Source organism: Xiphophorus maculatus, chromosome 6 (assembly GCF_002775205.1).
Source record: "Xiphophorus maculatus strain JP 163 A chromosome 6, X_maculatus-5.0-male, whole genome shotgun sequence".
NCBI lineage: Eukaryota > Metazoa > Chordata > Actinopteri > Cyprinodontiformes > Poeciliidae > Xiphophorus > Xiphophorus maculatus.
This window is the reverse complement of record NC_036448.1, coordinates 17,446,123-17,473,890: the sequence shown is the minus strand read 5'-3', so window position 1 is coordinate 17,473,890 and position 27,768 is coordinate 17,446,123. Positions and strand designations below refer to the sequence as shown.

The window sequence follows — 27,768 nt, the reverse complement described above, 5'->3', positions numbered from 1 at the left end:
AATGCTGGCAGATGGGGTTAGGGGGGGAAATGGGCTGGGCTCAAGGACAGTTAGCAGCCAGATTAACACATGGAAACTCTCGTAGACCCTCAGCATCAGGCTGCTTCAGTTTTTGTCCCCCCCAGAGAAATCTGGCCTCTGAGAAACATTACTTATGTTGGGGCGTGACTGTGTGCCTGGGTGCAGGGGTGTGTGTGTGTGTGTGTGTTTTGGGGGTTTAAATATGATTCAGCAGATGACGAACCAGCCAGAATAGTAGTAGGCTAAGTCTTAATTCATATGCAAATCTAACTGTGTGAATAACCCCCCTAGCAACCCCCTCCTCCCCCCCACCCCAATTTTGTTTTTCTGGGGAAATGCTCTGTGAGCTATAATTAAGAAGATGTGTGCTTTTTCTCTCCTTTTTTCTTTCTCCAAAGCTAACAGAAATAAATAATTCTATAATAAGATCTGTGAAGTGAAGAGGCTTAATGTACTCATTGTGTTCATCCTTGTTTTCCCTCTTGGATATTTTGTATTAATTAGAAGCAAGCAATTTGATCTCTGTCAAGCAATCAATTTGCATTCTCTTCCTTATTCCTTTGGAGGTATGAAAGTGAACATTTCCACACTGTGAAACAACAGATGAATTCATAAAATCCTTCCAGATCTTGCACAGTTTTCCCTCTAAGACAAAGTTTCAGCCAATACCTCAAAAGTGTATATTCTTTTGTGTTTTCTGTCACAGATAATGAATTACACGATCACTTCCTGAGAGAAAACAAACTTGAAAACAACAGCCGGGGTGAACGGTGTGGATCTGGCATCTTATCCTTCAGTGCACCTGGAAAACCGCAAACAAAGGTGAATGGTCTGCAAAGTTTTGTATGTAGTTTTGTTAGATGATGGAAAAAGACACAAGGATTATGTAACTGTTTGAATAGGCTTCAGTCTGTAAGTGGAGGAGAGTCAGTGCTCCTTCGACTGCACTGATCATAGTCTGAGATTGGTTTTTGCTTATCAAGAGAGCTGTGGGAGGCTGGCAGATAATAAACTCTTTAATATAGCTGAACTTGGTTTTTTGACGTAATGAAGGACTGTAGTTGCATTGTTGTCTCAGAGGAATTTTGTTTTATGGTGAAATAGCTAACTAAAGTTAGTATGTGGAGATAAATCGAACAAAAATTGGAAATTATCAATACTTTCCCAATTGGCAAGCCAAATTCTAGAAAACGATTTATTTTCCATTGCTAAATGTATCAAAATTAAGAACTACAACTACTTTTGGACTATAAACACATTACACACTTTGGATTCTCTTTTTTCTTTATATCAATTCTAATCATTTTTTTGCTTGATTCAAAACTGCTTCAGGAGGAAGATTTCTTTTTTGGGGGAGATTATAGTCTTAAAACATATGTATTAAAATAGGTGAAAACATTGGAAATAGACTTAATTAATTTCACTATTGACACCAATTTTAAACCAAAAAAAAATACGCAAAAGCAGAATTAATCATAAAGACCAACTCCATTGACATGCTTGAAGTCAAGGCAGATAAGTAAATCCGGACATCCATAGGTTTTCTTGTAGAGTCGGTTTAAGCTAGTAAAAATGCACAATATCAACCAGACAAAGACAGGCATAGTAAAAATGAAATAAGCAAATAATAATTAATAGATAATTTAAAAGTAAAAATGAAATAATATTGGAACATGTTTCACTTTTTTGTATCAAACCATAGCCTGGCTTCTCCTGATAGGTGCTTATCCATAAAGAGAGAGCTGTGCAAAACGTTGTATGTAAACCTTTTATTAAGTGTGCAACGTAAATAAAAGATAATTTACTTGTATTAAAAAAAAAGAAAACAATAAAACTGAAAAACTTCTGGATAAACAAATAAATAAATAATAGTAAGTTTTAAATTTGTAAATATTAAAGTTATGCTTTGTTCTATAATTACCTGTTTTTTGTATATTAACACAGGGGTCTGTGTAAAATATCATTCAAAGAAAGAGATTAAAATGTTTACAATAATCCAATGAGGATATTTACCTACACTGATAATATCAGTTGGACTCGGACCAAATTATATCCATGTTGAAATCACAGGTTGGGTGATGTGAAGAAAATATTTTGTATTTGGACCCAAAAAATTTATACAAAATATTGGCGTGTGTCTGTTTGGGAAAGTGTTATAACCTAATGAGCTACACTCATTTTTACAGAACGTAATCTATAGTGTTTTGGAGTTGTTTGTCTCAATAGGCTGTAGTAATCAAAAGTAATGAACCTATTATGAGCAGGACCTCTGAGGGCCCGGCGTGGCATTAAGAGTGTGGCACATAAAAGGTTTATTAAAGGAAATTAAGGTCCATCACTGCCACACCTGCTCCCCTATTATAAATGTATGACAGGTCAGTGCCTTCAATCACAACAGCAAACGAGAGAGAGGAGTCATGTTTCCCATTACCAGAGAAAAGTAACAGCATATCCTATGACTCACAGATTTCACTGGCCTGTGACCACTATACACCGCCACCATCCCGGAATAATTATGTTTAATAGGTTTTATTTGGGATCCATAAGCAACAGTCAGTGAGAGTAGATGGGTTTTAGCAACTATTTTTGTCTAAACACACACTGTGAGGTCCTTTCTGTACTTAAATGTCATTATGATTTTCTCACTCTTACAGAACTTTTTTTCCCCCAAATGCTGGTTGGTTTGTTTACATGTTACCAATGTTTTAGAAGTTGTTTGTGGTACGGTGCATAAATATGGATTTTAAGGCTAAGTGGCCCTCGGGACTCCCAGTTTATCAGCTAAAACCCTAAAAAAGCAAAATATTAGTTTTCTAATTTTATTTAAGAAATGTTTGCCTTTTAACTTGAAGTAAAAAGCATTACAACATGATTTTGGTCCTAAAAGCTTAGAATTGGCTGCAGTCTCTGCCAATTTTACCATTTCTGTATGAATTCAATTTTTAAATATGACCTCTTGTTATTTATGGGATAATTCACACACTTTGAAAAGCACTCGGGCCAATCAACAAGTTTCTCATGGACGCCCTGAGTTTCAAACTAAACTATAGATGTGACTGAGGTTTTGTTTATTGATAATGCAATTGCTTTTTTTTAAATACATGTCCATACTGTTCTGACCATATATACATTTAAACATCAGATTAAAATTATTTTATCATTGCCTTTCGACTTGAGTTAATTCTGAGAACCTTGATAGTTTTAAAAGTGCTGCTTTACTGATAATGTTATCCTCTCATTGTATTTTACTTATTTTATTCTGTATTTATTCCTGTATTTATTTCTATTTTTGTGTGAGTAAATTGTGGGACATTTTGTCATATTTAATTTTAACGCCAAAATTAGCAAATGAAGAAATAATTTGGAATATCACCTGCATATTTGATGATTTTCTTACAGATGGATACTGAAGGTGAGGAGCAAACCTTCAAAACATGCAACAGTAGCACAGGTAAGTTCAGCCTTTAGGTTTAAGGACTTACTAGCCCACAAATATTGAAACACACACACACCACTTATGATCACAGGTTAGGGGTATCAGTTCAACAACCCAACTTTATAACTGTCAGTTTTATCTATTACCTTCACAGTCTGAAGAGCACTGCACCGCCATTTCATTATTCAGAGGGGAATAACTTCATTAAATTCAAACATGAGTTTCAAATTAGTGAAGGAGGGCGTGCGTGTGTGTGTGTGTGTGTGTGTGTGTGTATTGCGTTAATAAAAACCTCTAAACTGGATATGTCATCATGGAACTGTGCAAAGCTTGCAAAGCCTTCCTGAAAAAAAAAAAAAAACTCATGAAAAGTGTTATTGTTGGTTGAGCTTCATGGGAGTGGCGGAGCAACTTGTGAATGAGATTTATACCGAACCCCCCTGGGGAAATAGGTTTAGCCTTTTAGATCATGTTGTCAATGCTGTCAAAGGATGAGGTACTTTCGCGTTTCCAGAGAGTGAGCAGGCTGAATGAGACGGTGTTTTTCAGATCAATGAGGAGTCCACTCCTACACCCGTCTGCTGATTATGCTGATACAGTGGCGTTGTAAAATCTATGGTGAAAAGGCCAGCGTCATATCATCCCTAAGACATTATCTGCAGAACAAATATTTACTGGACATCATAAAATTTCATTAACAAGAGTACAAAAGTTGTGAGTGGCCATGGAGCTTTGATGAAAAAATATGTTGACAGATGCTACGCCATTGTGGTGGAAACATAAACACGACTTTACCTCTAACACTTCTTACTCTTTGCTTCACAGGCCTGGTGGACTGGGCCACTGAAAGCCACAGGTTAGGTTTTTACAATAAAAACATTTTTTTTATATCTTTACACAGATCATAAGAAATTTTTACTTTTTAGCATATATATAAAAGTTGAGCATTTCCACAGTTTAAAATGGGCATCCTGACTCCTCTCTCGCCTCTACTGTCCTCCCCTTTTTTTGTCCAGCCCATATGGGTCCGCGGCAAGGAAGAGGAGCGCCCAGGATGGGGTGCAGGGCGCCCCTGTCAATAAGCGAAAGTCCCTGCTGATGAAACCCCGCCACTACAGCCCCAGCGACGCATGTGAAGAGGAGAGCGAGGACCTGGCACCGCCACAGGACAAAGAAGAGCTGAGGAACATTGACACTCCAGCAGGTAAACAGATGTCCTGTTGTTTTGTCTGTTTTGATGAACAATTGACGCTGAATTTTAAAATCCCATCTGTTGCATTCATATTTCCCCTCCCTCTGCCATCAGCCAGCAGCCGCAGTCATTGTGCAGTGGAAGTGAAAGACTACACTGCTGGGCCCATATTAGTTGTGTCTCACGTCCACAAATTGAAGTTTTGACAGCTGATCTGCCATGATATTTTTGGCGTGGCTTTACCCCCTCTTGATGAGGCCAGATTTCAGACCCCTCATCTGTCCTTCTTTAATAGCTAAGCCAAACCCATTGATTCCATACAATAAAAACTGAATGGAGGCGTGCACCAGTTCACTTGATTTAAATTAAAACTTCCCTTTTCTTTGTTGGTATCACTTTTTTTTTGGCTTGTATTTTTTAACAGTTCAGATGCACCACTTATACTCCGGTCCATTGCAAAAGAAGAAGAAAATTTTTTTTTTCCGGATTAACTGAATTTTGTGCATTTTGGCAACAACGCTCATGGCGTACATGTGCATTCTCGCCCACTATAATCTGCACTGATTCGGTATATTTTTAACGATGTAACTAAGCAACAAACGTAATTGTCCCTTTCAAAAGCTTTTGTTAGGCCCTCTAACACAGTCTAATACATAATTAGGCATAATGTCTTCGGCTCATTATAGTACACATGTGTGTAGTTAAATGGACCTGGAGAGTAGCTCACCAAAATTGTGTGGATTTATTGGAAATGGAATTTATTTGTTTCCTGGGTTCATATTACACTACAGTGATTTAAGTAATTCACTGTTTATATTCAGGTTACTGCTGTTTATTTTTCCTCATATAAACTTATTATTCAGTGGAGTTAGTGTAAAACACACTAAGAAAATACCAAAAACTACAAAAAATAAATCTGAAATGTGTCAAAAACAACAACAACAAGAATATTGTTAAGCATATTCACGGCATATTTTGCTGTTATTGTCAGATTCGTGGGGCTATTTTCTGTGAAAAAAAAAAAAAAGAAAAATTGGAAAAGTGGACTGGAAGCTGTAAGAAATTTTTTGTTGTTGTTTTTGCGGAGAGAAGCTGGTCATATCTGCATTTTAACAAAAAGGGAGGAAAAAATAAGCCTCTTGTTTTGTTGAGCCACGCTGCGTTCAGCTCCAGCCAACTGCAGCCCTGCTGCAGAGTGCTGGTAATGGCTATTCTGGAGTACAAACTGTTCACCTGTTCCAACACACAAACCAGTGGAGGGATCCAAGTTTTTTTCCTCCGTCTCTTTCCTTTTTTTCCACTACACTTCAAGGGGTGTGTGTGTATGTGTGTGTGCGTGTCTGACTGTATGCGGCTGTGTCAGGCCTGGGAGTCCATCTGGATGAAAAACAAAAACCCTTGCCTCATAAATGTAAATACGTGTTGCTGACTTTAATTTTTCATTCAACAAGGTTTGCCTTCAGACATTCTTTTTTTCTGTTCTTGCTGTCAGTAGGAAATATTGACCCACTGAAATGTTGCCTGAGCCAGACAAGTAAAAGTCCCTCGTACTCAACAAAGCCCCAAATCCTGTATTTTTACTGATAGGTAGTTTTGTTTTATGAGCGACACATAATGCCTGTGATTTTAAATCTCTTTTGGTCAGGATTAAGAGTTTTTGTTATTAAGTCTCAGCTTTTTGCTAATGCCTGTTTCTATATCATTCTCTGCACCATGTGATCTGATTCTCACAATCCATCTCTATCAATCTTCTCAGTCCACTGAATCCCACTTTTAGTTTGGACTCTAATGTTCAGCTACTTATGTGGATACACAGACCTCCAGTTCAGCCTGCTGAAAGTAAAAAAAAAAAAAAAACCTTCACCGTCTAAAGAGCTTTAATAACACATAAGTTTAAATGGTTTGGGGATCAGGAGAGATTTTGTTGAATCAATCCAGATGATAGCTTTCCTTTGTTAATCACTGACCATGACTTAACATGATCAGCAGTGTTAGTAAAGTGTTGTCTCGATTCATTTTCAGGGATAACCCTAACCCTCTTTGTCTCTTTACCAGATCGGCATTTCCTAAAATCTTCTGGCCCTCTGTACATGTGACTGGGATTTATTCTAAATGATAAAGGATCTGTGGGTTAATGCAAATGAAATGATAAAGACCTCTTTGCAAAATAACCCGCAGAAAACAGATTTATTTCTTTTTAATATGGCTGTAAAATTTAAGGACGTTGAGAAATATATCCAGAGTTTAATAATATCCAGTAAAGTCACAAAATATGCTATATATGGTATCATGTCAGAGCAGAGGAATTTAACTACATGCTGATTTTTATATAAACAAAACCAATGAAAAAAAAGTCTCATAACATCCATTCTGACATTTATTGGCATATAAAACAGAAATATAATTTAAATAGAATGCTACCCAACACATATTCTACTCTATTATAATTTCAATATTATCACATAAAACACTTTGCTTAAGTTTGATTTTCAGTAATATTCACTCTTAGCAGTAGGAAGACTTGTATTTCTACATATTTCAGTATTTTGGAAGGTCCTTATTTTCTGTGTAAAAGTGCAAAAGGTCACCAGCTTTAAGAACAGTGGATGAGTTTTCAACGAAAAAATATAAATTAAACTAAGCCAAATTGATAAATTCTTCAGCAATTTAAGGTCATGTTTATTAAATTTGAGATTTCATGGAAATTAGACCAGAGCTGCTGACAATATATTACAAATTTTTTTTTTACCAACACAAAAAAAGCTTGTTTCTGTCCTGTTTAAGCATTCATGTTAATTAATATTTTAACTTTTCCAAATTTCTAAATTTGTGTTTTAATTAATCCCTCACTTTTCCTCTGATTTTACTCCTAGAAACAGCACTTTTTTGCTCCTTAAATCAGATTTGACAGACAACATGTTGCTCCTCGGCTTGCACTTTAAAACGCAGATCATGAATTGGAATAAAAAATTGTGTTCTGCCCATGTCCTGCAAATCCTCTCATAATCTTGTTTTAAATCTTTATTGAGTTGTTGCTCCAGATGGAGACAACAACAAAGTGAAAAGCAATTGTTTTCCTTATGTCATAGGTTTTTACGCTGAACTAGCAGAAGGAAGGTTTTACATATGTTTTGAAAAATATGTCAGAATTGCTTGGAAATTGTGCAACCTTATGACTGTTGATTATCCTTCCTCTGCAGCATGTATAAATGTTATAAATCCCTGTTGATGCTTATAAAAACATGTTTTTCTCTGAATATTATTAGAGAAGTAAGAGAAAACCTAAAACCTTTAAGGGATTTGCTAAAGATTACTAAAGAAATACAATTCTTATTATGCAAAGGGCAAAAGCAGTGCAAGTTCACTATCCAACGCAGTAATGAATGTTGTCCTGTTGTTTCAGATGGAAATTTTAAAGCAGTGAATGGAGCGGCTGACAAAAGCAGCTGCCTGGATTCTGCGTCAAACTCCGTTTTGCTCAGATGGCCTGAAGTTACATCTAACGGCTCACCCCAGTGTGAGCTGGACACCTCTGAGCATCTAATGGCGGAGGAGGATGAGGAGTTCCCTAACAATGAAGAAGAGGACCAAAGTCAAGACAGGATGAGCGGCACCTCATCGCCGCAGAGTCCATACGGAGACATGAGGGAAGCTGAGTGGGAGCCCCTGTCTCTGTCTGCCAAAGACCACAGCTCAAACTGCAGCCCTTCTCGAGCCTCCGAAGACCTTCCAGGCAGAAACAGCCACATGAAGGAAGAGTCTGAACTGGGCAGTCCGATAGGCAGAGCAAGCATTTTCCAAGCCGAAGCTTTAAGGTACAGGCTGCTCCCCGCTGAGGAGGACAGCGAGGGGGAGGCAGAGGCAGACAGGCTGCCCAGGCTTGACGGCTGGGCTCTGGGCCTCCACGACAGAGGCCTTGACATGAGCAGAGGAAGAGTGAACCTGAACCTGCTGGAGCAGGCCATCGCCCTGCAGACGGAGCAGAGGCAGGCCCTACACCACGCCTACAGAGAAATGGATCGATTCCTGCTGGAGCAGATGACCAGCGAGAGAAGGCATCATAGGATGATGGACATAGAGAGCAGGCTCAACTACCATGGAGGCAAAGGTATTAACACTAAGAAAATGATCTGGAACATTCTAATATTGTTCAAGAATAAAAAAAAAAACCAGAATCCTCCATCTAGCGTAAATCAGATAAGATGACTTGTTATTTAGAAGATTGTGTGCGCCGAAAAACATTTGAAAGGAATAAAAGAAGCATATGCAGGGGAGTAGCGGGGGAATCAGAGGATGGAAATCCTCTTAAGGACTAAAAACATTTTGGCAACAAGTGAGGTAATAAATAAACAGACTAAAATATAAAGAAGAACATTTTTTTTAATATGGAATTGGTGCTACTCAGAATATTGGATTTTGATAGGAATCAACTGGATATTTAACCATGACCATAAGTCTTAAATCCTGCTAAAGTACCTCATGTTTCCCTCGGATTCTTCAAATGACTGCAGATAAATGTGTAATCCTGGATGTAATCTTTCGATGGATGGGCATTAAGAAGTGAATGCCCTGTGTTAAACTGCAGCCTTAACTAAAACGACAGCTTAATAGATGCATGTAGTGCAAAACGGTTTTGCCGGTGCATGATATTTCAATCTTTTGGTTTAAATGCTTCAGACATACTGAACATTGGAAAATCTTAACGTGTAGACTTAATTTTCTTTTTTGCGTTTTACGTTTGAAACAGAAACAATTCCGTTTTACTTTCTGTAAAAATGAGCTCTTTTCCTATGTCTGTAGACTCTCCCAGGACAGATAAAAAGGATATAAAATGTCCAACCCCCGGCTGTGATGGCACTGGTCATGTGACGGGCCTGTACCCACATCACAGGAGTCTGTCTGGATGTCCTCACAAAGTCCGAGTTCCCCCTGAGAGTGAGTTACCGAAGCAACGTCGTTTAGTGGGATAATTTTTATTTAAGAAAAAAAAAAAACTCTGGTTTTACCATTTACAATCAGCCGCAGTAATTGAAAACCTCTTAGCAAAAGCAAAAGACACAAAAAGCCTGCTTATACATTTAGTTCAGTTCAAAGATGAGCAACAAAAAAACTTTACACATAAACTTAAAGGATTTTCTTTCTTTTACTCATAATGTTTGAATATTGAATTCTCCTTTTTCCCCCCACATTGGCGATTGTTAAGTCATTTCAATATAACTCAACAAACATTGAACATTAAACGGTAATGTTACAAAAGGGAACAGAAAAAGTAATTAAGTTTTTCAAAAACGCACATGCTTTTAGACTGCAGGCTGTATTTGCAAATCAAAGGGCTTCCAGCCGCAAGAATTCAAAAATAAATAGACAACTCCAATAAACTAATTGGCGGATATGTACAGAGGAGAACTTTCTAAGGATACAGAGCGGACCTTTAACAACGCATTTGGTTTAAAGAATGTAATCTGTCTTATTTTCGCTCCTCTTTTTGCTAAGCTGTTTACATTTCAGCCACATAACAGCATTTTACTCAATAAGCAAACAGCTTTTTGCTTTTTCTTCCTTATTATGTCCCTGCAGGATCTTTCTTCTTGTTCTGTGAAATATCAGTTAATGCACAGAAATATATGATGTTATATGCAGCACGGTTTCTTTAAAAAGTATTAATAACTTAAATGTTTTCAAATCTTATATTTTTTGTGTTTCAATGGGTTTTTATAAGAAAGAACAACCTAAGGCAGTGCATATTTAATCAAAGCAGAAGAAAAATGGTTAATGGCTTTCAAAAATGTTTACAAATAAAAATCTAAAAAGTGTAAAAACCTGCACCTACTGTGCTGCAAAAAAGAATTCCCACAGCATGATGTTACCACCATGTTTATGAAATAGTGGGGTGGCAGCATCATGCTGTGGGATTGCTTTTCCACCACAGAGGCAGGGAACCTGATCAGAGCTGATGGGAAGGGGGGTAAATATGGTGCCTATCAGAACCAGTTAGACAGTACAAAATTCTTGAGACTCAAAGGATACAGCCTGAGCTCCAACGGATTGGTAAAGATCAAAGTTGGAGCATTAGAGTGGCCCAGTCAAAATCTAAATCTAAATCTAGTTGAGAATTTGAGGGAAAATTGAAAACGTAAGTTTTCAGATCTGTCCAATCTGACTGAACTAGTGCTATTTTGCGAAGAAGAATGGGTCACATGATCTGTCTGTCTGCTGATGTGCAAATGAAGTACAACAATAGGACAAAAGACTTAGAATGAAAGACGCTTCTATAAGTTTGTTTATTATTTATACTGATTTTTTTTTTAAATTTAAAACTATTTATAATTTTCTTTTAACTTCAGTGTCGCTATCTGCTTTACATTGTTTTTTTTGTTTTTTTACCTAAAATCATTCAACATATATTGAAGCTTTTGGTACTGTATTTGCACTGATTGTAATCTTAAAACATAACTTTTCCTTGCATGTTCAATTCTCGGGTCGTCTGTCTGTTTGTTTTTGTCTACGCAGTTCTGGCAATGCATGAAAACGTCCTCAAGTGCCCTACACCTGGGTGCACAGGAAGGGGCCATGTCAACAGCAACCGTAGCACCCACCGGAGGTACAACCACAGATAGAAGCCATTAGAAAATCTGCACCCTGTTTGGTGATGAGTTACAGAGCTCACCTAATGTGTTTAATCCCCTCTCCCCAACCAGTCTCTCAGGCTGCCCCATTGCCGCCGCAGTGAAAGTCTCCAAACCTCAAGATGAGAGCCTGAAGTGCAGACAAACACCTGACCGCTCGCCGAGGTATGGCGCCAGATCATGTTTTTGGACTTTCACTGCGCTCAGTGTGAGCACATGCGGACAAACAATGACATTTCAGCTCAGTGGTGGACTCAGTTCTTTACACACAGCTGAGATCATCTGAAAAAAACTGATAAAGACTATCATTATTGAGGAAAAGTGGAATATGTTCATTCCCTGATCCCAGCTGAACACACAGCCTAAATCTGAGCTTTCCAAGCAAACATAAGTGACGCTTGCTGCTCCTGTGAGTTCCTCTCTATTAGGAATGATAAAAGAGCAGAACTCTTTGTTCCCTGTGGATATATCATGGGCAGGATGCCCATTCCTTCTATATTAATTAGTCTGGCAACCTGACTGTGGATCTTCAACACACATTAGATTCCAGGCTCCATTTGTACAAAAGCACTGGCATCCCTCAATGAATAAACACAATGTCTACAGTTTTACTGCTTTTTATTAACTGTTCAGCCACCTTTGTTTGTAAATTCTTTTATACAATAAGGCACAATCTTCTGTTCTCCTACTTTTAGGGCAATCAGCTTAATAAAGAAGTTTGAAATGAACCAACTGAACTACAGGCTATCTCATCCAGTAGCAGCCTTGCAAACCAGTCTCACAAAAGAAATGGACAAGTACAGCCGAATTCGCTTCGATTATGCCAGCTTTGATGCACAGGTCTTCGGCAAACAGCCACTGCTCGGGACCAACCAAGACCAGGAAATGTTGCAATACCCTGACTGTAAGTTTCATACTTTTTGGGAATGAAAATTCAACTCTATGTATTACAAAGATTTCTTTTAAATATTTCTAAGGATTTTGATGTTTGAGTTTAACACATTGTGCCTTAGCAGCTAAATGGCCGGATTGTTTGTCTTTTAGCACCTCAGCAGTATTCTGGCATACTCGGAGCTTCGGGTGGCTGCGTGCCCAACTCTGGTCAACATAGTCCTCCGAGTCAATTCAAAAAAGAAGACTGTCTCCAGGCCACTGCAGCGACAGCCGCCATTCTTAACCTCTCCACTCGCTACCGGAAGAGCATGGAAACCATCAGCGGCCAGGCCTTGGCAACCTCAACCAAGGTAATAAAATTAGGCCATTGGAAAGGTCTTTGTTGTTGTTCTCTAAAAGAGCTCTGATTTGTGAGTGAAATGAAAGGGAAACAAAAGAGACTTTGGTGCAAAGAGTTCAAGCTCGACACCAAGGAAAAAAATCTGGGTTTTTTTACCTCCTTATTAACCTGCCATTTTGCTCTTGAATCTTTTGTAGGAGCAAAATGGCATTGTGCTAGATAGCAGTATGAGCTCTCCAAAATATAACAAATAGGGAAAAAAAAATTGTTAGTTTCACAAAGCAAGTTTTTTGTATTGCTTACATCCAGTTAAAGGGGATTAGGCAGACAACATAGTGGTGCACAATGTAAAAAATTTATGAAAATATGAGTACACAATGCAGCCAATGTTAAAGTTGGGATCTTATTCAAGAGACATAATAAATGCGACACAGAAGGCCGCTTTACAGTTTTATATAAGGGATTTGGTCTCAATTTATTCATCTTTAGTTTGCAAACTAAAATACAGTCTGGTTAAATGTGAGATTAATTATTCTAACCAGATGTGACTGTTTGTGAAATAATAATAATAAAAAATAATATATAGTTATATTTTTTGTTTTGCTCTCGAGTGTGGAAGGAAGGTCTTTACCGGGCCGTCATTCATGCAAGAACCGCCAATAAATCACGTCTGAAGAAAAAATTAAATCTGCCGGCTTTTCCCTTTTAGACTGCTCATCTCTTTTTTTTTTCTTGTTTTTTGGTGAAACATGTGGCATTGTATTTTGTTTTGACATCAGCTGGCATGTAAAACCCTTGAACTGATGTCTGAAGATGCATCTTGCCCAGTGCAGATGGCAGAGGATATTTTGCTTAGTTATATGATCCAGCATAGGCTGTGTGTCTACACCAGATCGTCTTTAGAAGCCTTCAAACGGATTAAGCCAATTAGCAAAAGGAGTTAACATATCAAAAGTTTAATTCACACCAAATCCAAACTCTTTGCAGGAAAATGTGTGCAGATCAAAATGTCTTCTGCTTGCGACGAATGCCCAACATGGCATTGTGTTCAACAACTTCCCAACTCACGTCATGATTAATATTGATCACATTCTGTGGGTTACATACGTGCACTGTGTACTGTAGATGATTCAAGGTTTCCACACCTACACAGCACAGATCCTTGTCTCCCAGCTTGTTGAGCTGAGAATGTGGCCCTGTACCAGGTACCAGCCCACTGAATGAATAAAACAGTGTTAGCAAGTTAATCATCTGTTCTCGTTTACAGCTTAGTTGTCTTGGACAGACACACAAAATGAAGAACAGCTTTCGCGTCTGAAAAAGAGGGGGCCATATTTAGAGTGTTATATGTCGCTGGATGCTTTAACTTATATGCATATGTAAATATATTACACTTTGAAATATACCAGAAAGAAATCTATCCAGACGCTTAAAAAAAAACAAGGAAAAGTGTGAAACTGCTGTTATAGTTATTCAATGAAACAAAAGAGAGAGAAAAGCAAATGTTTTTGCTTTCGATTTCTGCTAACATTAAATCACAATAAATTAATAAAAGTTATTTAATTTCACACTAATGCCATTTTCAGTGCAGGATAATTAAACTGGACAGTCACATTTATGAAAATTACTCTTAATTAATCAAACTACCATTAATAATTGACCCTATAATGATAGATAGGGTTTAATGAAACATATGGATTGAGTAATTGGTTTCATTTATGGAAAAAAGGATTTTAGCCTCTAATGAGGTCCAACTTTTAATACCTTAACAGAGCCATAAGTCACAATGACAGTACGTTTCAGTACTAAAAACCAAATGCACAAATGACAAACACATCTGTCAGCAGGGGAAACTTATGCCACATTAAGCTTTTTAATTTTTGCTTTAATAATGATGACCTAGAACCAACAACCCAACCCCCCATCTAAAACACACACACACAAACACACGCCCACCCTGACTCCCAGCTGCCATCTTGGTTGTGTGTCCTAGAAAACAGATGATACAGCTGTCACCAAAAAAAAAAAACAACAAAAAAAAAACTACACACCAGTGATTATTTTTTTTTGTGTTCAGCAGAATTAATGCTGGCTTAGTTTGGTATTTTGTCTGGTGTGAGATAACTGCTGTATGAATTATTTAAATACGTTGTTTGCTCTGCGTTTTTAAGTCATTTTATTCATGTTTACAGAGAAAGGGGTGAAAGTTTTTACAGCATGACTGCTGGCTTATCGTAATTAGAAAAAACCTTTGATTTTTCTTTTTTTCCCCCCTGAATTTTATCACTCGCAGCACTAAAATAATTATTTGTTTTATAACATGTTGTTACATGTGTCAACTGGATTCTGTAACTGTTTTTTGGGGATTTTTTTTCTTTAGGATATGCTAATTGAGGTGGATGAAAATGGGACATTGGACCTAAGCATGAAGAAGTGCAAAGAAAATGGAAAAGCCCGGGCCAAAACACCTTCGGACGAACAGCTGCTGCCTCCTGAGTCTGCCCTGGCGAAAGGCGGAAGTTTACTCATCGGCCCCGCCTTCTACCAGCCGCTGTGTGACAGAGAAACCTGGGAGAACTCCATCCCTGTCAACTTCAGCAAAGCACATGTTTTACAGGACAAAGAGGTAAAAAGCTGCTTGTGATGTAAAAACACAAATGAAACTGTTGAGGATAGAAGGGGAAAATGTGACGGAAAGGGATTGTAACATGTAGACAAACATTCGTTTCAGCTTTATAGTAATTAATTTTTAATCAAAATTTATCCGTACCTGTTTTAAGTATTTTTTCAATTTTTGCTGTAGATTTTTAAAAATGCAAGAAATTTCCATTGAAAGCAAATGAAGACAGGAAAAACACTGACAAACAACCAAATAACCCTAACCCTAGGGTTAAAAAAAGTAAAAGGAATCTAACTTTTAACATCTTTGCTTCAAATTCTCTAAACTTTGCCAAACTGTCTAACATTTATCAAAGAGTTTTAGAAAGATATTGTCAGATAAAGTGAGATTTGAACAGGTTAGCTTATTTTTTAGATTAATCTCTTAGATAAAAGCTAATATCTAAAACATCAGTTAGATTGAAGTATAAGCAGCAATATGTGAGTTTATTACCAAATTATATATTATATTTCATAGAATAAAAAAACTATTTAAGGAGCTGACGTAACAAACAAATTACAGTTCTGTACGTAGTCAGATGAATTAAGAACAGTAAGACAAAAGGTATTCATTTATTGGTTCACCAGTTAGTCTAAACCTTTTAATTTTTTAGAGCCCAGACGGTTTTGTTTTGTATGGTCTGGACTTATGCTATATTTTTTAAAGACTTTCTGATACATAGTTTTTGAACTGCTTCACTTGTTCTTTAGTGAGATCTTTAAATGTAAAGCACATTTATGTTTGCGCAACATTTAAGTAAATATGCAGAGTGGTAAATAATAACATTTAAATTTAAAGTTAAGTACAATACTTTTACAAATTAGGATACATACTTTGTTAATTTATAAATTACATTTAAACTTTAGTGATGTGGTAATACCTTAATCTATACTTTTTAAAGAATTTTATAAGGTAATAAAATGTGTGAAAAGCAGAAATGGTGAAAGGAGGAATGTTTGAACATATTTGCAATAAATAATCAAAACATTTAAAGATTTAGTCTGAACTGAAAAGTATAAATGTGTGTATTTTTTAAGATGGCCCACAGAAATTAAGTCACCTTTCTCTTTAATTTTAGTGACATAATATTGTTTCTTATTGACGCGTAGTGCCTTAAAAAATATTTATAGTGACATTTTTAAAGACATAGTGACAGCATGTCTGAATAATATATCAAACTTAATTACACTGCTAAATCAGTGTTTCTGTGCTCCATGTTGTTGTGCAAGGGACTCTGAATGAACCATAATATGGCTTCTTATGTTTCAAAGACGGGACTTATTTGTTGTAGATATAAGTTGTTTTAATTTAAATACAAACATCAGTACTTCATGGCTTTGCATCATAAACACTTTGTGGATTGCTTTAAATGGATATATGGTTTACCTCCAGAGTGTCCTCAGGCCTAATCTCTTTTCGCTGCACTCTAACCTTTAGCAAATGTTTTAAGAGTATTACAAAGGGATTTTCTTAATTATTGACTTTTAGGTCAGTGAAGAGAGAGTTTCTAGCCATGTTGTTTTGTTTTTTTCTTCAGGAGGATTACGATCAGGTGTCCTTGGAGGACCAGCACTATCCAGGGGACGGCAGTATGTTAAGCTCCAAAGCCAAGCTGCTGCTACGGGATTCAAAGAAGGAGCTTTTGAGGTAGGCTATCCAGGGTTAAATGCTGAAACATCTTGCAACATCTTTATTCAGTCAGGTATGTGTAAGCTGATCCTCCCTTTTAGTCGGCAGATGGTCAGTATTAATGATTTTTTTTTTATAAAAAGTGTAACTCCGAACCCAAGAGCAGATTGATTTAAGTGGGTCAAATGAAACTCCCTGTGTCACATTTGACTGTAACTGATATGTCTGCAGGTTCATGTGGAGAAGAATTGTGTCTGTTTAAAAGTGAGTTTTCTCCCTGTAAAAGCTTCGCACAACTCTTGACTCTTGTAGTTAGAGTGCATGCTCTACTCTACTGGGTCTTCCCACCAGAAAAGTAGGACCCTGTAGTTTTTTGCACAGCACAGCTTCCCCTGAGATCTCCCGAACGACGCTCAGAGACATTACCACACTGAATCCTAAGCACTGTGATCACAAACACTTACTAAACTTCTCGCTTTACTAACTCTTGTTTCTTTTTAACGTCAATGAGAGGGCACTCAGTGTCAAATAAAAGATGTCAGTCGCAGCTTGGCAAAGTCTGTGGGAAGTGGAGTAATCTGTGTATTAAATGCTTTGTGTTCCCTGTGCAGCTGTCCGACCCCAGGCTGTGATGGCAGCGGCCATGTGACAGGGAATTATGCATCACATCGGAGGTAGCGCAATTAATTACAGTCTCATTAGCAGCAGCTCAAAGTTATGCAGCCAAGGCAAACAGTGCTTATTGCTTAAACTTGTCACAAACTGCAGGTTTCACAGTTCATAATATTAAATGACAATTTGATGAAAAGGTTTTCTTTTCCTGAGGAGGAAGTTGTGTTTTTAAATAATATTGTATTATTTATGCATTGTGATGATTTAATCCAACAGTGATCAAAGCATGAATTAAAGTGACTCTTAGCTCTTTATCCTCTCCAGTGTGTCTGGATGTCCCCTGGCTGACAAAACTCTCAAATCACTGATGGCAGCCAACTCTCAGGAACTAAAGTATGTGCTTTAAAAATGGGTATTTTTGTTTCTTAACGCCTTTTTCACATAAAACTAGGCAGCTTGTTCTTGCTTCCATTGAATTCGCCTTTGCTTTCCCCCATATCAGATCTGTTTATCCCTTTCATTCCCATTACACACTATGCAAGATTTCCATGTCCTCAACATGAACTCGTTTAGCTATTTGTGCTGCTTTCCTGCATATTACCATTGATCCACTTTATGCTGTAAAAAGCACCTGGTGTCTGTGTCTCTCAACCTGCAGGTGCCCAACACCTGGCTGTGATGGATCTGGACATGTGACTGGGAACTATGCTTCGCACAGAAGGTAGAGAGCGAGAGAGAAAGATGGAGAAAAAAAGGCACCATCACCACTGAGCATGAAATATATTTGTCAGAATCGTGGCATTCAAGCAGATGGTGAAAGTCTCACTTTAAACAGCAAACATGCTGCATTTTTGAATTCTTGTTTTTAAAAACTTAGCTGCTATCTATCTATCTATCTATCTATCTATCTATCTATCTATCTATCTATCTATCTATCTATCTATCTATCTATCTATCTATCTATCTATATTGTAGGCATTCTGTCCCTTTTTAGCCTTTAATGGAACTTCTCAGTAGGTTTGTGTTATTTCACCTTCTCCAAATGTTTTCAGTTTGTCAGGTTGTCCACGTGCCAGGAAAGGAGGTTTGAAGCTCACACCAAACAAGGATGACAAAGATGAGCAGGAGCTTAAGTAAGATTTTTATTTTTTTTTTACTGTCCTCATTCCGCCGTTATGTTAGTATAAAAATAAAACAAGGCAACAAACCAAAACCGGCATCTTGCTTTCATGCGTTATATACCTGGAGGCCGTGTAGTTAAAGAAAATAATACTTCTGTTGTCCGCAACATTAGTGAATTATTTTGTGGAGGGATTAGCAGTGTGTTTTTGTAGGATTTTATTTTCCCTTGGGTTTTGTGCTGGTCCTAGTTTTTGAATGGGATATCTGGCTTACCACTTTACGCCAAGTGCTTTCTTTATAATTATATTACATTAAGAAAATGTCGAACTGATGATGGCACGGCACTCATTTGCTCTAATCACTGTTGCCTGTGAAAGTGTTATTGAGAAAAAAAAGAATAATGTAATTGATTTGGAGTTTAAATCCAAAGTCAGATATATGAGCCCTTGTTTACTTCTACATCTGGACCCTGATTTTTTCTTTTTAATTACTAATGCAAGGCCATGAGCTTAGGAATTATAGAGGAGTAGATCTCATACACATTAAGAGAGAAACGGGGGATGGTAACAAATGTCCCTAGATTATTGTAAATAGTGAGCCATATGGCATGCCTCCATTGTCTGGGTGCCTTACATCAAGCTACCTACCTGTGGTGGATGTAAGTAATGGGGACTGATGTTGTTTTGTCCTATAAGTGAGGCCATGCTGTGTAGTAACAAAATGCTGAAACAGGCTTTTTGCAGGCAGCACTCCACAGTGTGTGTGCCATTTGGATCATCTCAGGCGACCTTTCACCTTTATCAATAAGGGAATGGGTTAGCCACCTCCAAATTACATTCTTTCGCATGAGGGGGGAACATGACAATTATCTGTAATTCATGTCACTCCATTACTGACCTGCAGAAAACAGGCCTGGAAATGCAACTGACAAACTCTTAATGACATTCAGCATGAGTTGTGCTGATGTTTTTTTCCCCCCAGAAACAAATATTGCTCACCGCAAAATTCACGCACTAACGCGAGCAGAGCGCTAATTCCAATCCAAGTTTTAGTGGATTAATAACTTACAGCTAATGTGATTATTTGAGTCTGTGGAGTTTTTTTACTTTGTTTTTAATCAGCATTTGCATGGATTAATCAAGGTAATGGTTAAAAAGTCTTCCGGTCTAGTTATTGAAAGTGATTTTTTTAATACTCTTTTTTGTGTAGTTTAACAATAGCGCTGTTTTGTATTGCAAGAAAGCAATAACATATAACTGTTGCTAAATGCAAGCCTGTTAGATTTTTTGGCAGTGTGCGCAGCATTTCAGCATACACATCTCTTGACCTGTAGGTGTCCCGTGATTGGATGTGACGGGCAGGGCCATATATCGGGGAAATACACATCCCATCGCAGTGCAGGCAGTTGTCCGCTAGCTGCTAAAAGACAGAAAGAGTCGTCCATCAATGGCCTGCCCTTTGCCTGGAAGGCTAACAAGCAAGAATTGCCCCATTGTCCCTTGCCTGGCTGCAATGGCCTCGGACATGCCAATAATGTATTTGCCACTCACCGAAGGTAAGGTCACTTGTTTACCATTTCCTCTCTCAGCATAACTGCTGGCTGTAATGTTGCATCTTTACTGTACATTGCCACATTTACTGGTGGTGCACTGATCCAAATTTTGTGACCAATTTCCGATCTCTGATTTTTGTAAAGCGTGGAGTGGTAGAACTTTTGATTTCTATTTACCAACTATAATTTATAGGCTTTTTCTAGCCTTGCTTCATGGCCATTACTTGATAATTTTAGCAAAATTTACACAGTCTTATGAAAACAACAGTCTTCACAACCTAGAGTGTTGATATTGGACCCTAAAGATCCATTCATGCTCCCTTTATGTGTGAAAATAGGTAAGCCTGTTTCTAACTTTGCTAAGCATCACAGCGGAAGCCATCTTGATAATGTGCAGTTTCAGAAAGAGACATAAAAAAGAAAGACTGCAGTAAACAGAGGTGGTCGGTGCAGCATGATTATGAGGAAGCTCCACCATTTCTGTCACGGTGTTCATGGACTGAACGATGAATCTGGACAGAATACTCCATCTGTATTCTTCAGCACAAATGGGCCTTTATTTCATGTTTTCCCAAGGGCTGCCTGCATCTCCAAATCCAAGATGTTATATGACAGAAACAAAATGTTTAAAAGGGTAAAACAAAAAAAAAAAACTTTGTTGTACTTAAATAAGCCATCCGGTTATCTGCTTGAAAACCTTGCGTCACCATTGCAAAACCAATGTTACCAATATAGTAATTACAGAAGACTGCTTGGCTTCAACATGACACAAACATATGTACAATTTTAGTGAATGAGATTTTGAAGAAGACAGAAAATAGTGGGGGATTGTAATGATGTGATAAGAAAGAGTATAAAAGATTTTATTTTATTGTAATCAATATATTTCTTATGATACAACATTGTATGATAAGACATGCATCATACAATGTTGTATATACTTGTTTGTTGTATGTACTTGTATGTACAAAGAGTCTGTACTTGTATAGCATTTCATCTAGTCCAGAAGACTCCAAAGCACTTAACTGAGTCATAGATGTAACTGTACTTGTTACATCTGCATTATTGCAGTGAGATCCTTTCTAAAAAAAAAAAATCAGTGATGATGATAATAGCTAATGTTAATAGTTGCTTTCTCAATAGAAATATCGACACCAAGGAGGGCTGCTGTTAGCACAACATGACAGTGCTTGCATTTGACCTACTCACTGTTCAGAAAAAAAGATTGGATTTTTACATTTCTGATTGGCCTGTCCTCAGTTAGGGCTCATCAAGCTAAAACAACAATTTATCTTTGCATCTCTATCCTTTACAAGTCTATGTAGATTTGGTGGTGTCCTACATCCTTAAACTGTTATTTGTGCTTGACTAGCTTGTCAGGGTGCCCGCTGAATGCACAGAGCATCAAGAAAAAACACTCAGAGGAGGAGATGATGACTATCAAGCTGAAAACCAGCAGTGGTGAGTTCATTTTAAAAATTAAAGTTATTGTTTACATAAAAAAACAAACTTTCAACTATAATACCTGGGGTCTGTGTAATCCAGGCGTTGAAAACAAAGAGGACATTCACCATCTGGATCATGAAATCAAGGAATTGAACAACTCAAATATGAAAATTGAAGAAGACATGATGCACCTCCAAACACAGGTAAGTATTTACTGCCACAGATTGTGTTCAAAAGCAACAGTTCAGGGTGATCGCTGCTCGCTTAATCTGATGAGTCTCTCCTCGGTTTTGAACCCGAAAGCAGATCTCGTCGATGGAATGCAACCTGAAGACAATTGAGGAGGAAAACAAGATGATCGAACAGCACAATAACAGCCTTCTGAAGGAGCTTGCTCGCCTCAGCCAAGCTCTCATTAACAGCCTGACAGACATTCAGCTGCCTCAAATGGTACAGTAAGCTTTGACCACACACTGCATCTGTCGAACCTGTCAGTGGAAACTAGTTTCCTTCAAATTGTCATTTTCTGATGCACTATTTCCACTAATGGTCAAACTTGTTTTTGTTGCAGGGACCCATCAGTGAGCATAATTTTGAAGCCTATGTGAACACATTAACTGATATGTACAACAACTCGGAGCATGAATACTCCCCGGAGTGCAAGGCCCTCTTGGATAATATCAAACAGGCTATTAAGGGCATCCATGTTTAAGCTGCAGAGCTACCAAGAGGTTCCTTTGACTTGGGATAATGGCACTAGATAGCTCTATTTCACTGAAGAGTGCTGGCTCGGCTGCATGTATAAGACAAGGCTTTTGGAAATGTGTTCGGCATTTCCCCGGTAAACACGCTGCACTGAGAAAATTACCAGCCAGATTTGTAATGCTTTTACTGTTTCTGCATTTATCCTGGTGAGATTTTTTATTACGATTATTTTATTTTTATCCCCTCTTGCACTTAATTATTTTGTATGATTTGCTTGATTTTAATCTGTATGTGTTTATGTCATTCTTATATTATTGGTATTTATTACTATATTTGTTCCTCAGTGTATTTATTTCCTCAGATTTTATTTATTTCTTGAACTGTAAATGCTTAATATTTGAGAAATCTGTTGGTTTTTCTGCACTTTGTAAATTACACAAAAGCACATTCCAGTTTTTAATGGCATACTTTCGCCATCTAGTGTCGAAAAAGCTAGTCTATTATTACTCTTCTTATTAGTTCATGAGTTTAACTTCCCTTCAAAGAAAAAAAAAAACTACCAAAACTAAGTATCACCAGTTTTAGGCATTGCTTTCACTTTTGTTATTGGGAACTGAATGTATTAGACAAAGTGAGATTAAAAAAAATATATATGATAATAAAACAAAATGCAATGCAAGAGTACTGTACCTTTTTATACTCAAGGCGGGGTGAGAATGCAGCATCATTTAGGGAAGCGAATGTGAGTTTATGCCCAAACAGAGCGCATCTAAAAGAAAAAAAAAATCAAAAATTCACTTTGTCATGTTTTTTTTTTGTTTTGTTTTTTTACAGAAATATAGATATTAAACTGCCTTCTGTGCACACACGCTGAAGTGTGCATATAGTATGTGCCTAAATGTATATGAATCCATGAAAATATACAAGTACTATGTTTTGTGGTAGGACAGTATTACGTGGATGGTGTCTAATTTATTCTACAGTACAATTATTTTCATAGGAGGACGAGTTCCTGATGACTGTTTGAAAACTGGTGTTTCAGTAGCTGTAATCTATGAGTCAGGTTCTTAAAGTATGACTGAGACTGAATTTTTTTTTTTCTTCTTCTTTGGCTTTTGTTTTACTCTTTTCTCCTCACAGGTCTTAGCATTTCAACAGCTATCAGCGTTTAAATGTCCTATTGGCACATTTTAATAACTATTTTAAAACCGTGTCAAAAAAACTGGCAATTTGGTTTAAATTAATCATCACAGATAAACAGTCGTTACAGGCTGATCAGTTGTTATTTTGAGCAGCACTTTTGTACCAATATATTTTATGTCTCCATTAGATCAACAAATAGAAAAAAAGGGAACATTTTATTTACTTTAGACCTCCATATATTTTTAGTCTCTCAGTTTGAAATTAATCCAAGAGTTGGAAATGCATAATATTCATTTAAGCAATATGTATTTAATTTTTAGTCCAATGTAGCCTTGGCGGTTTTAAAAGCAAACATTGTAATAGCAAAGGAGCCAAATTGCAGAAAATTGAAACCATATTTTATCCAAACACAAGAATTTTAATCTTTTAAAAACCCAATTATGTTCTTTAAATTTAATCCTTTATACGTTTTTTTTTTTTTTTTAATTATTATTATTATTCCTATACCACACGTTGTTTGCTCAGGAAGTTTTGTGAATAATATTTATTTATTTTTTTCTTCTCCCTGTTAGTATTTGATGTTTTGTAATGTGAAAATGCTCTTTTTGTGGAACGATATTAGTATGAAATTGTACTGTATTTTCTTTTTTTTTTCTTTCACATTAAAATGTAATGGTTTTTTTCAGTTGGGGTAGTTTGTAAAATGGAAACTTCCTATTACTTTTACTATTTCATAATAAACAGATATGCGCTGTGTTGTACAGTTTGTGTATGGTAGAAATAAACTTTTCAAACGGTTGTGTGATTTTTTTTTAAAGGCTTTGGGTTCACCGGCAATCCAACAGTAACGTTGATGCCCGATGGGCTAAAATTTTCATGGGACAACACTGGCACCTAGTGGTAAATCTGAAGTATTACATTAAGAGCAGGGTGTTGGCCCCGGTGAGTAAGTAAGCTCACGTTGAGAAGCTGTTGTAGTTAAATTTAAAAAGACCAAACAATTATGACATCCAAGGAGTGACTGAGAACAAATGGCTACATTTTACATGACCAACAAATGATAACCTTACCTAAATGAATTGTACTTCTCCTAAATATTAATTAATCTACTGTTTATTATGTTTATTTAAAAGCATGTCAGCTACATTTCAGAAGTGGGGTATAATGTACAGTATGTCAGATCCTCTTCGTAGAAATGACCAAATCGGGTATATATATATAAACATAGTTTATGTTTTATATATATATTTCAGAATTGAGGTAGAATGTACCCCACTACCTATTGTCATCTATTGAAGATGAGAATAGGTAGAAGCAGCCATCTAAATTTGATACCTATTTTCCAACCTCTATGCACATATCCCATATTTTCTCTTTACTAAATGAAAAACAATGTGCATCAAACAACATGATGTATTTACAGCCCAGAAAAAGTGGGGGTTGTCATTTTTGAAGTATTTATGTTTCATAGTCTCACATGTCACAAAACTTTAACATATTTTATTGAGATTTTATGTAATACACCAACACAAATATTGCGTGTTTGTGAAGTAAAAGGAAAATGATGTACAACTCTCAACTTTTTCTTCCCAAAAGTGTGGTGTGAAACCAAACTATAGCTGGGTGTCTTTAAATATATGTCTCTGAGGTGTCTTCCTCAAGCTTAGAGAGGCTACATGTGCAATGTAGCCTCATATTGCCACAAATTCTGTTTCAGATCATGTTAGGACTTTGACTGAACAATTCTTGGATCTTAAGCCATAGCATTGTAGCTCTGGCTGTATGCCTGGGGTTGTCCTGCTGGAAGGTGAACCTTCATCTTAGTCTCAAATGTTTTACTGCTTCTAACATATTATTTTTCCAGATTACTCCGTTTAACATCATTTGGTTTTTCATTAACACTGTAAATTGCAAATGAGGCTTCTTTTTGCTTTCTTCTAACAATTGCCTATTTCTTGTTACCATTCCATGAATGCCAGTTTTGTGGAATGCTTGACTAACATTTGCCAACAGCTGTCAACAGATATTCCCACATGAACTTTGGATCTCTCCAGTGTTGCTATGAGCGTCTTGGCTTCCCTAAATTTCTCTAACAAATGTCTGAGAACACAGAACAGATGTATTTACACTAAGACATCCCATGCAGGTAGACTCTGTTTAGACCAGTATATGATTGTGGAAAGTAATTATTTGTATTTTATTTAGGGTTACCAGAGTAAACAAGGCTGCATACATACCCACTCCACACTTTTCTGATTTAAAAAAAAAAAAAAATGTGTCTCATCAAATCCCATAAAGAACTACTTTTTGTGAATTTGACAAAATTTAGTCAAAGATGACTTTTTTATCACTTCTTTTTCCTTATTTTTTATTTTATTTACATTTTTGAGTTTAAAAAAATCACCACTAAAATGTTGTTGTGAAAATTGAACACAAAAAACTGAGCTCTGAGTGAAATCAAAGTTCAGTTACTAAGTGGGGTCAATAGTAATTGCCCAGTTTTTCTTTTTTTTTTTTTTTTTTAGAAAAGGCTAGACGATGTGAAGCCACAACCCAATTACCAGCTTTCTGCCTCAAAAGCAGGTAAAATTAATAAGAAGATGGTAAAGCAAACAATGACTGCCAACATTTGTCCTTATATGTAACCTCACATGTTGATTTACATCACAGGAGGAAGCATAAAGTTTCCCTGTAGTCTGTATTCAATCTAGTCTGAGCATAAAAATAAGGAAAGGCGTATAAAGGGCACCTATTAGAAGTAATCTAATATTAGTGGCTTTTTAACATACCCAATCAGTTGGATCCTCTTTAAAATATGGTAGACGATGGTTCTTTAAGCACTGGATTGGCTGGATATATCAACTACAGTAATTTTGTATTTATCATGTGCTAGAGAAGACTAAATGCTGCGCCCCCATTTCCACATCATCTAGACTGTGGCAAAAAACATTTAAATAAGATATCTGACAAGAATAAACTTTAAAATCTACAGATAATGTAATCAGAGCTAAAGGGTGCAGTACATTATTGGACTGTTTGTTCATTCATTATTATCATATTATTCAGCACAACACTGCATATTGGTTAAAATTTTCCATGTTAGTGTGATGTAGAGAAGGTGTCAATGTGCGGAGCACAGTTTCGCTAACCTCCTCTCTCCATCCCTCACTTCAGATCTCATGAGACTCTAATTATAACGCAAAAAACAAACCCTTCTTGTATAGAGGTGTTGATTTTGTTTGATTCAGGGACTCTGAGAGTGGCAGTGAGTGACATTACTAATGATCCTGGATGAGCAGCTATTCAGTTATGAGAGACACTCAAATGTGCGTCAGGATTTATTTTGAATTAATAGTTTTGGCTCATGCAAGTGGATCTCAGCACCTATGTTGTGCAACAACACCACTGGGGGAGGAAGTAAGCAAACTCTTCAGGTACAGGAAGAGTAACTACTCATAAAAAATTTTATTTGTGTAAATATTTTTTTTATAAAATCTCTGAAAGAGAAGTAAAAAATAAGGTAGATCAAAGTGTCTAATTTCCTCCCACACAAGAAGAAGTTTGAGATGCACTAATACATGCAAAAAGATCACGTGCTGCCTCACACATGAGAAAATTCAGAGGAAAAAGCCCATTAATGCAAGCTGGTCACTTCAGAGCCAAAGCGCATGTGATGACCGGAGCTTCTTCCACATTAAACCAGGTGATCATCCTTTCCCAATCCTCCACAGCTGAATTTAGGTCTCTCATTATAGGAACTGTGCAGGGTTAGAAGGTGCATGACGCTTTCTACAACCTTTCTATTTTTAAATTCTCCTGTTGAAGGGCCAAATAATGAGCAGGCCGATCACATGGTACAGATCTGCTTCCCTCTTCCTTGTTTCCTTTGCTAAATTGGTAGATATTATTAGATGATGATACAAAGACAGAAACAGTGATCTTTAAGTAGGGCTCTATAACATACTTATGCTAACAAAGAGAGTATTTTTTTTACAGAGTAGCTTTTGCATCATGTCCTTCCCCTTGTCCCCTTGAAGAGACCCGTACAGCAGTATAACCAGATGTGAGAACATGTCTTCAGCAGGGAAGCTCCTGCTATATAGTGCTCATTGAAAAAAAGTATGGATGAAATTTTACAACCTACTGTGTCCTTAGAAATGAAGCTCCCTTCTCTGACCTGACAAAGAAATCACATTATGGGAACTGAATACTTGTAAAAGTATTCATACAAAATGAAACCCATGATCAAAAACATGATTCTCACACACAGATACTGTTTGGACGAAGGTCCAGCAGAGACTGCACTTTCTATAGCAACTCAATTGTCATCTTTCACATGACCATTATTCAGTCCATCCTGTGCACACCCATCACTCTGTGGTTTGGCTGTT

The 27,768-nt window shown here is 37.0% G+C and overlaps 1 protein-coding gene across 5 annotated transcripts in view; it reads left to right on the top strand.

The window, feature by feature from the left end:
• The window catches only part of st18 (ST18, C2H2C-type zinc finger), a 47,754-nt gene extending 23,579 nt beyond the window's left edge, over positions 1-24,175 (top strand). For 3 of the 5 annotated variants that reach the window (XM_023334810.1, XM_023334808.1, XM_023334811.1), the window contains 21 exons: positions 728-843; positions 3,421-3,472; positions 4,283-4,313; positions 4,474-4,661; positions 8,053-8,757; positions 9,450-9,584; positions 11,160-11,250; positions 11,348-11,440; positions 11,971-12,179; positions 12,320-12,519; positions 14,890-15,135; positions 16,706-16,815; positions 17,409-17,471; positions 17,734-17,802; positions 18,068-18,130; positions 18,462-18,542; positions 19,865-20,086; positions 21,456-21,544; positions 21,629-21,732; positions 21,833-21,979; positions 22,101-24,175. In XM_023334810.1, coding sequence (XP_023190578.1) covers positions 728-843; positions 3,421-3,472; positions 4,283-4,313; positions 4,474-4,661; positions 8,053-8,757; positions 9,450-9,584; positions 11,160-11,250; positions 11,348-11,440; positions 11,971-12,179; positions 12,320-12,519; positions 14,890-15,135; positions 16,706-16,815; positions 17,409-17,471; positions 17,734-17,802; positions 18,068-18,130; positions 18,462-18,542; positions 19,865-20,086; positions 21,456-21,544; positions 21,629-21,732; positions 21,833-21,979; positions 22,101-22,241 — 3,155 coding nt within the window. In that variant the 3' untranslated portion in view covers positions 22,242-24,175. Of the gene's footprint in view, positions 1-727; positions 844-3,420; positions 3,473-4,282; positions 4,314-4,473; positions 4,662-8,052; positions 8,758-9,439; positions 9,585-11,159; positions 11,251-11,347; positions 11,441-11,970; positions 12,180-12,319; positions 12,520-14,889; positions 15,136-16,705; positions 16,816-17,408; positions 17,472-17,733; positions 17,803-18,067; positions 18,131-18,461; positions 18,543-19,864; positions 20,087-21,455; positions 21,545-21,628; positions 21,733-21,832; positions 21,980-22,100 lie in introns of those variants that run through there. The other 2 variants (XM_023334809.1, XM_023334812.1) reach the window with 2 other exon arrangements.
• The last annotated feature ends 3,593 nt before the right edge of the window (positions 24,176-27,768 follow it).